At 63.6% G+C, this 8,516-nt stretch overlaps 5 protein-coding genes across 5 annotated transcripts; 3 read left to right on the forward strand and 2 right to left on the reverse strand.

The window, feature by feature from the left end:
• Window positions 1–985: 985 nt before the first annotated feature.
• EMIHUDRAFT_245050 (hypothetical protein) lies at window positions 986–1,545 on the reverse strand (the record flags this gene model as incomplete). The annotated part of the gene is made up of 2 exons (XM_005768876.1): window positions 986–1,001; window positions 1,088–1,545. 2 exons carry the CDS (start codon window positions 1,543–1,545, stop codon window positions 986–988), a joined length of 474 nt encoding a protein of 157 aa, XP_005768933.1.
• A 559-nt stretch (window positions 1,546–2,104) lies between these two features.
• Window positions 2,105–2,902, forward strand: EMIHUDRAFT_245051 (hypothetical protein; the record flags this gene model as incomplete). Its single annotated transcript, XM_005768877.1, has 3 exons — window positions 2,105–2,311; window positions 2,427–2,610; window positions 2,691–2,902. The coding sequence occupies 3 exons, from the start codon at window positions 2,105–2,107 to the stop codon at window positions 2,900–2,902; spliced, it is 603 nt and encodes a 200-aa protein (XP_005768934.1).
• Window positions 2,903–3,593: 691 nt separating this feature from the next.
• Window positions 3,594–4,435, forward strand: EMIHUDRAFT_245052 (hypothetical protein; the record flags this gene model as incomplete). The annotated part of the gene is made up of 3 exons (XM_005768878.1): window positions 3,594–3,695; window positions 3,837–4,112; window positions 4,400–4,435. 3 exons carry the CDS (start codon window positions 3,594–3,596, stop codon window positions 4,433–4,435), a joined length of 414 nt encoding a protein of 137 aa, XP_005768935.1.
• A 717-nt stretch (window positions 4,436–5,152) lies between these two features.
• EMIHUDRAFT_119012 (hypothetical protein) lies at window positions 5,153–6,907 on the forward strand (the record flags this gene model as incomplete). The annotated part of the gene is made up of 2 exons (XM_005768879.1): window positions 5,153–5,971; window positions 6,236–6,907. The coding sequence occupies 2 exons, from the start codon at window positions 5,153–5,155 to the stop codon at window positions 6,905–6,907; spliced, it is 1,491 nt and encodes a 496-aa protein (XP_005768936.1).
• Window positions 6,908–7,097: 190 nt separating this feature from the next.
• EMIHUDRAFT_245054 (hypothetical protein) lies at window positions 7,098–7,545 on the reverse strand (the record flags this gene model as incomplete). The annotated part of the gene is made up of 2 exons (XM_005768880.1): window positions 7,098–7,111; window positions 7,191–7,545. 2 exons carry the CDS (start codon window positions 7,543–7,545, stop codon window positions 7,098–7,100), a joined length of 369 nt encoding a protein of 122 aa, XP_005768937.1.
• Window positions 7,546–8,516: the final 971 nt, after the last annotated feature.

The raw sequence follows: 8,516 nt of genomic DNA on the forward strand, positions 1-8,516 counted from the left end.
GGGGGGGGGGGGGGGGTTCCACCCCGCTTTCTCTCTGCGCTCTCTCCTTTCCTCTCTCGTTGTCAGTGTGTACTATGGGAGAAAGGGGAGAGGTAGCTCTTTCTAACCATCCCTGAAGGTGCCTTGGGTTTTTACTTGGGTTCTCTGTTTTGTTTCTTTCTTTTCCCCGCCTGCTGACGGGGTTTGCGATGAGGAGCGACCCGAAGGGTGTCTGTGTCGGTCGGGGTGAGTGAGTGTGTGTGTGTGGTTTCGTATCAAGAATACTCACTCAGTCACTCACTGTGTCGGGGTTTGCTCCTCTCTCTCTCTCTCTCTCTCTCTCTCTCTCTCTCTCTCTCTCTCTCTCTCTCTCTCTCTCTCTCTCTCTCTCTCTCTCTCTCTCTCTCTCTCTCTCTCTCTCTCTCTCGCTGTCTTCTGACAAATGCAGTATGGAAGATACAAAGAGACGGAGGAGCAACGAGCGCCCTGGCGTGAGCCGAAGACACTCCCTCCGTAGACACTGATCACACACGGGTGGGACAGGGTGGGTCACAACAACGAGGCACGAGAGCGTGCACGACAGAGCGACAACGCAGCGCACTGCCGTCCAGTCGGCGAAGGGACGGCTGCTGCGCAAAGTGATCAGTTCTAATGAATGTACCGGGGCCCAACGGATAGATGATTCCGGGGCACCCTCCGCTCGAATCCCTGGCCGGGGGTTCGAGGTGGCCCCCACCCTGGGCCTCCCATCAAAGGGACTGCGGCAGAAGACGCCCAATCTTGCACAAGTGCAAGAACCATACGTCTTCTGACAAATGCAGTATGGAAGATACAAAGAGACGGAGGAGCAACGAGCGCCCTGGCGTGAGCCGAAGACACTCCCAACTGCGCTCCGTCACCGGTGTCGCGGTCTCCCCCACTGAGGACGATCTGCGGGGGGGAGTCGCGCCGCCGGCATGTATCTGTGCAACTGTGTTTTTGCCTTGTCCCGTTTGATGGAGCAAAGTCACGGGCCGCCCGCGCTTGAAGGCGGTCGCGCCAGGCGCGGGCGGCACTAGTTGCTTCTGCAGATGGCGCTGGTCCCAAGGGTGTGATCGCCTCCGAGTACCCCAAATCGCCCCACTGCAGATAGAGCTCGGGCACCGGGATTTGGCGGGAGTGCAGAGCCTGGATGCACACCGTACGGAACGCATCCTCATCCACGTGCACCGTGCTGAAAACGCCGAGGTCGGACAAGGCGCCGAGGATGCGGCGCCAAGCCGCGGCCAATACGGCCAGCCGCAAGACGCTGAGCCTGTCAAAGTGGGTGGCCACAGCGGGCTCGGGCTCACTGAAGGGGAGCAGCGCACTGATGGCGACCCACTGCGGAATCTGGACCCACGACGGTTGCATCCCCGGAGGAGGAGGGGGCAGCTGGAGGAAGGCCGGATTGCCCACCACAGACCACGGAATGAAGCGCAGGGTAGAGCCCACCACTGTTGAGTCGACGGGTATCACCAGTGGCTTTGCGGGATCGGGGTGCTGCTCGGCCGGAATGCTGAGCTCGGCGGCAGTGAGGTCTGGCATCGCAGCGCCGGTCGTCTCGTCGAGGGCTACCTCTCGACTCTACTCCCGTGTCACAACAACGAGGCACGAGAGCGTGCACGACAGAGCGACAACGCAGCGCACTGCCGTCCAGTCGGCGAAGGGACGGCTGCTGCGCAAAGTGATCAGTTCTAATGAATGTACCGGGGCCCAACGGATAGATGAATCCGGGGCACCCTCCGCTCGAATCCCTGGCCGGGGGTTCGAGGTGGCCCCCACCCTGGGCCTCCCATCAAAGGGACTGCGGCAGAAGACGCCCAATCTTGCACAAGTGCAAGAACCATACCCCTCGCTCACTCACTCACTCACTCTCTCTCTCTCTCTCTCTCTCTCTCTCTCTCTCTCTCTCTCTCTCTCTCTCTCTCTCTCTCTCTCTCTCTCTCTCTCTCTCTCTCTCTCTCTCTCTCTCTCTCTCTCTCTCTCTCTCTCTCGCTCGCTCGCTCGCTCGCTCGCTCGCTCTCGGCTTAGTTTTCTTTTTCTGTGGGCACCTCTCCGGCACGGCATTTGGCTGCCTTCACCGCGCTCCCTTGAGCTTCCGCCGATGCTCACGTTCGCCGCCATCTCTAGCGGCGTTGCCGCTCCGTTGCCGTCCCGCTACGGCGTGCGGCCACGGATGGCGCTCGAGGCTGCTGCGCCAGTCCTCAGCGCGCTGGAGCCTGCCGTCTCGGCCGTCCAGTTCCGTCTCGAGTCGATCGCCTGCGCCGCTCCCGCCGCAGTGGCCGTGCTGGCCTCGCGGTCCTCGTCTTCGGTCCCGCAGATCGTCAACCTGCTCTCAAAGCGGAGCCCGAACGAGGCTCCGCTCACCCACTGCGGCGCCTTGCACTCTGAATGCCGAATCACCTTCCTGGCCGTGCCTGCTGCAGGTGGCCTCCAAGTGGGGAGCGCGCGTCTTTTACGGCGACGCCCTCGTCTACCTCTCTCGCATCGTCTACCACCTCCAGCGCGACTTTCCGATCGCGTGCTGGTCCGAGCTGGTCCCGCTGATGCTCCAAAACCTCCTCTGCTTTGTGATCGTGCGGCGGAGCAGGGCCAACGAGCCGGAGCACGGTCCGGAGGAGTAGTAGTAGTGAGCAACCTTATTCCGAGATGGATCGGACCCCTATCCACGCCCAAGCGACTGGCGACAGGAGACGTGGATGAGGGCGCGCCCAAACCGGTCGGCGCAAAGTGCTGGTCTCGCCCGGCGTGGGCGCGCCGGCTGAGCTTCAACATCAAGTTCTCGCTCGACATCGGCCTGCTCCTCCTGGCGACTCTGGCGATGTTCCGCCTGCCTCCGCGCCTGCTCCCGCTCCTCTGCCTGTGGAGCGCGCCGCTCTGCATCAGCTCGCACGGCACCTAGATGCGGGATTGGGACACACACACACGCACATGCACATGCAGCATGCACATGCACATGAACATCTCTGCACATGTGCATGCACATGCACATGCACATGCACATGTGCGTGTGCATGTGCATGTGCCCGTGTTTCACGCCGGCGCTCGAGGCGAGCGTGACGCATTCGCTGTATTCCGGTCGCAATTCCACGTCGCATTCAGCAGCCCTCACAGCCCCGCGCGCCGACACCGTCCCAGGTACGGCGTCCAAATCGTCGAGGCCTTCCGGAGGGGCTCGTCCCCCTCCGCCAACCGCGCGCGCGCCCTCGTGCTGCGGTCGAGAGACAGCCGAGAGACAGCCGAGAGGCAGCCGAGAGACAACTGAGAGGCAGCCGAGAGACAACGCAGCCGAGATACCAGCCGGGAGACAGCCGAGAGACAGCGACGATCGGGCAGCCGAGAGACAGCCGAGAGACAGCCGAGAGGCAGCCGAGAGACAACTGAGAGGCAGCCGAGAGACAACGCAGCCGAGATACCAGCCGGGAGACAGCCGAGAGACAGCGACGATCGGGCAGCCGAGAGACAGCCGAGAGACAGCCACGATCGGGCCGAGGTTTAGCCGAGAGACTAGCCTCGGCCAGCGGGCCAGGTGGGCGGGCTCCCTGCTCCGCGTCTGGACGACGGCGCGCTTCCTCGCCGGCGACCGCGCCGCCATGACCACGCACGCGATCGGCTTCGCCGGCTGCTCCATCCTGCTGCTGCAAAGGGCGCTCTACGAGCGGCGCGGCCCGTCGCGGCTGCAGACGCGGCTCGCCGTGTACGCCGAGCTGCTCGGCCGCGCGCCGCCGCAGCGGAGGCTGCCACGCGCGATCGACGACGCGCTCCACGCCGCGTGGCACTCGCTCGGCTGCTGAGTAGGGTCAAGGTGTATGACTTGCTGGCGGGTCGATCAATAGGCGCTCCACGCGTGGCGCTCGCTCGGCGGCTTTGGCGGGCTCGCGCCGCCAGACTCGTCCGAGCTGCTGCTGAGCCGGCGAGCCTTCGACCTGATGGACGAGGACGGGGACGGCTTCCTCACGCCGGACGAGCTCACGCGCGCGGTGCTCGAGCTGAAGAAGCGCGCGGGCGGCGCGCACACGCGCGACGAGGTCGAGCGGCTCGTGCAGCGCATGATGCTCGTCGGAGACAGCGACGGCGACGGGCGGATCGACGCAGAGGAGTACCGCCGCCTCGTCCGCCAGCCCTTCCCGTCCGACGCGCAGTAGAGCGCGCCCGGCGCCCGCCGCCCGCCACCCCACCACCACACTACGTTGCTGGATCGGCTCGGGTTGTAGCGGGGCGCGCTTGTCAGTGCGCGGTGCGAAACGGCGTACGGCGGGTTGTGTGCCGCGTGACGACGACGAGAGAGGCCCGGAGTGTGTTTTGGACATACGTCGTACACATTGTATTTTGTATTACATCTGCGTGGACCGCGTTAGAGCCGTACACCAGTCCTCCGCTACCTCCAGCGCGGCCAAAGGAAATCAACCTCGAGAACCTAATACCTTATGAGTGATATGCGGCTTTTGCTGAAAAGAGTAAGATCCTCGGGCAAATCCAAATGCCGAAATGTGTGGATGGAAGGAACTAGGAAGGACATCCTCCCGTTGAGGTAAGGTAAGGTAAGGTAAACGTCTCCACACACACAAAGTGGTGGGGCAAGGGGGGGCGACCCTCGCATCTCCACGCCCGGGACACGGGCAGGAGCCCCACGGCATTCAAAGTGCAAGCACCGGCCCGGTGCCGTGGGTGAGCAACCTGCACCCCACTCCCTCCCTCCCAGACACAACCCGCACAACCCCCACAGCGTGGTCGTCTACGTGTTCAGAAACACCAAGCAGCGAGGCGAGGGTGAAGGGGTAAGGGGCTGTGTGGGGCAGAATCTTCATCCGGCTTATCTGTGACTACTCCATCTAGCCTGGGGGGTCGCAGGGGGGGGGGGGGGGGGGAAGGGGTAAGATATGTATGGGTGAGGCCGTTGATTCGCCGTGTTGTCTGTCTGATTCCTAGACGCTAGGGTGGACGAAGCGCAATTGGAGGGCGGTCACACTGGAGCGACGCACAGACACAATAGGCTCAAGACACCGCTGGGCAGTCACAACAAAAAGAATTCTAAAAACAACAACAAAAAGAATTTTAGATACTGTTCCCCATAACCGTCTCGTTGGTCTACTGCCCGGGGGGCCTTTGGCCGTGTGACAGATAAGCCGTCGCCCGTGAGCACCTTGATGCCATGGCACCGGAAGCAGTGAACTGGCCTGTCGTCTTCACGATGCTTTTTGTCATCATGTGCGACGCACTCAACCAGCTCGTCGTCTTTCCCTTCCTGCCGTTCATGATCCGAGACCAGCTGGAGCTCGCTCCGGACGACCCCAAGCTTGGTAGTCTAGCTGGGTTTGCCGCCGCGGCCTACAATGCCGGGCAGTTTCTCGGCGCACCGCTGTACGGCACCGCCGCCGACCGTCTCGGGCGCAAGCCGGTGCTGCTCGTGTGCCTGATGCTTAGCGGGCTGTGCATCCTGGGCTTTGCTATGTCGAGCTCCTACGCAATCTCGCTTGGGATGCGGTCGGCGCAAGGGTTCTTCTCTGGTGCTGTCATCGTCGGAAAGATTGTTTTGTTCGACGTGACCACCCCTGCGACTGAGGCTCAGGTGTTTGGTATGATCGGCCTCTCCTTCGCCTTCGGCTACATGCTCGGGCCGACCATCGGAGGCGTGCTGGCGCAGCCGAGCGCACAGTACCCGGCCCTTTTCGGCGGGGTGGCACTGCTCGAGGCGCACCCGTATCTGCTTCCGTGCGCAGCGACATTTGCCTTTTCAATGGTGGGGCTGGCAGGCTCGCTCCTTCTCCTGCCGGAGACCCACCCGAGGCTCGGCAAGGGCGCCGCGCCCTCTAACGCCCGCCCTCTCCTCGGGCTCGACCGGCGCACACCGAGCCGCGACTCGCAAGTGGCCGGCGTCGCGGCCGAGCTCGCGACGTGTCGTCCGTCGGTCGTCCTCGTCGATCCGCTAGTGGGCGGCGACGTCGGCGTGCGCACTTCGGTGAATGTCGTGGTGGCTGAGGTCGTTTCACGGATTAGTGGCGGCAGCTCAGTTAGTAGCGGTGGGAGCGTCTACCGTCTGTCACGGATTAGTGGTGGCGGCGGCAGTTCAGCTGGCAGCGGTGGAAGCTGGTGGTCTCTCAGCGGAAGTGGGCGCAGCGAAAGGGAGATGCCCGCAAGCGTGGAAGGGTCAGTCACCCCGCGGATGTCGGCGGAGAGAGGCACGGAGGAGGGCGAGGCGCCAACGCTGTTGACGACAACCTTTGTCCGCCTGCAGCTCTCGGTGATGATCTTCTGCGCGACCACGGCCGGGCGCGCAACCGTCGCCCCGGACGCTCGCGCATGCAGCGCAACCTTTTATACTTGTGCGTTTCGCGTGTGCAGGTACGTCGAGACGCTGCCCGTGTGGCTCGCCACGCCCGTCTCGGGCGGCGGTCTCGGCCTCTCCGCCTCCTCCATCGGCGTGCTCACCGCCGTTGGAGGCTTCTCGCTGTTGCTCACCTCCGTCTCCACCGGCTTCCTACTCGGCCGCTTTGGTGGAGCCTACGTGCTGCACCTCGGCTATGCGCTCAACGCGCTGAACTCGGCCGGCCCGCCACTCATCGCGTTGCTCCTCGGCTGGTGGGCCGCTGCGCCGCCGCTCCTCCCCGTCGCCGTCCTCGTCGTGTGCTGCTGCATGAACATGGCGAGCAAGTCCTTCGCCTTCACCGCCGTCACGATGCTCTCCAAGGGCTGCGTACCGCCGGCCGTGCAAGGCCTCGCCCTCGGAGTGAACCAGTCCTGCTCTAGCACCGGACTCGCCCTCGGCCCGCTTGCCTGCGGCGTGGCCTACTCGGCAACCGTCGGCCTCGTCGGCCCTCAGTGGGGAGCAGCGGTCTTCTTCCTGGCGCTCACGCTCGTCGGGCTCGGGGCGAACATGCTAGTAGTAGGCATTAATTCCAACACCTGACCCAATGGGGGCGAACCGAACCTCTGCTGCTCGGCTGCGCCGGTTCGAGTATTGAGTGGCGCACGAAGAACGGCAACGGGCCAGGATATGGGATACGGATTGTTGATGTTCTTGCTTACCGACTCAAGCCGGGCGGGCCGGGGAGCGGGGACCCGACGCTGGGGAGGGGGGAGCGGGTCAGAGAGCCAATCTAGAGCGCGCCCGCTGGCAGGGACAGGGCGTCGGGGGGTCGCGCCATCTCCCGGGGTGATGTGGTTGTTGCTGGGCGTCGGCATCATTGTACCAGCCGCGTTGTACATCTTCAGCGCAGCGCGCAACAAACCAGCTCGCTTGAGCGCGACACCGAGATTGCACATAGCAACACGACACTGGTGATGCAACTCCCAGTGCTGGCTTAGCGTGAGGCAGCGCCGATAGAAGAGGATGGCCGCCTCCCGTGCAGGGTCGTTGTCGCTGAGAGCGCAATCTTCGAGCAGCTCGCCAAGGCGGTTGTAGGAGCCGACTATAAACGGCTGGAGCACTCGAGCGGCACACTCGGCAGCAGTTGCATCGGGCGCCTCAAGGACCGCCTGCTGGCCCGAGAGCAGCTCTTGATCGTGCTCAAAGTGTGACTTTAGGCACGCAAGCCGCTTTGGCATGGTGGCCACGAGGGCCAGACAGAGCTCAGAGGGCGATCGAGCTGCACTCCCTGTAGAACTGCATCATTGGCGTCTTGTAGAGCGCACGCACGGGCGCTGTTAGCAGCAGCACCTCGAGGTCGTTGCGACGCCGTGCTTTGACGAGGAGCACGTCTTGATCTGCCACCTTCCGCATCAATGGCGGTGGTCGACGGCTGTCGCGGAGCCCGACAGCCGCGACAGCGGCGGCCGGGCCAAGGCGGCGGCCGAGCGAGTGCTGCTCGTCGAGCCAGCGGCTTGCCGCTGGGCTAGTTCCAATTCACTCTGACACGCTAATCTTGAAAACGCGTCCAACGGAGCTCCGTGTTGCTCCCAGCGCCCTCCCCCGAGCTTCCTGCGGCCATGGCCGGTGCTACTAGTATGGGGGGCTACCTGGCTACCGCGAGAGCGACCCAACTCGTCGACATCGTCCGATGATGGTGCCTCAAAGTCAGCCTCCAGAGGCTATCGTCGCGTCGAGCCGGCGGTGGCCGTGACATGTGGTTCCACCACCCCTCGCAGGCTTTGCCTCTGACCGCCACCGTTCCCAGGCTGCCTAATGGGATGGAAAGGAAGGCTGGGCGAGCGTATAGAAGCGTGCTCGACCTCGTCGTGGCAACCTGCACGGCAGCGCTGGCAGGCGCGATGAGCGTCGTGCCACCTGACCCAAGACGGGTCGCAGGCGTCGTACCGAGCGCGTCGAGACCGTGTCCTGATGTGATCTGCACGGTTGAGTCACGTCGGCGTCAAAGGAGCGACGTGCGACCTGTCAGAGCTTGATCTCCGATCTCAGCGGCGTCGAGTCGTCTCCGGCGCGCGACACTATTGTACCTCCCCAGGACGCGCAGAAGGCAGCTGAGATCGGAGATCAAGCTCTGACAGGTCGCACGTCGCTCCTTTGACGCCGACGTGACTCAACCGTGCAGATCACATCAGGACACGGTCTCGACGCG

The sequence above is a fragment of the Emiliania huxleyi genome (assembly GCF_000372725.1).
Source record: "Emiliania huxleyi CCMP1516 unplaced genomic scaffold EMIHUscaffold_444, whole genome shotgun sequence".
Lineage (NCBI taxonomy): Eukaryota > Haptophyta > Isochrysidales > Noelaerhabdaceae > Emiliania > Emiliania huxleyi.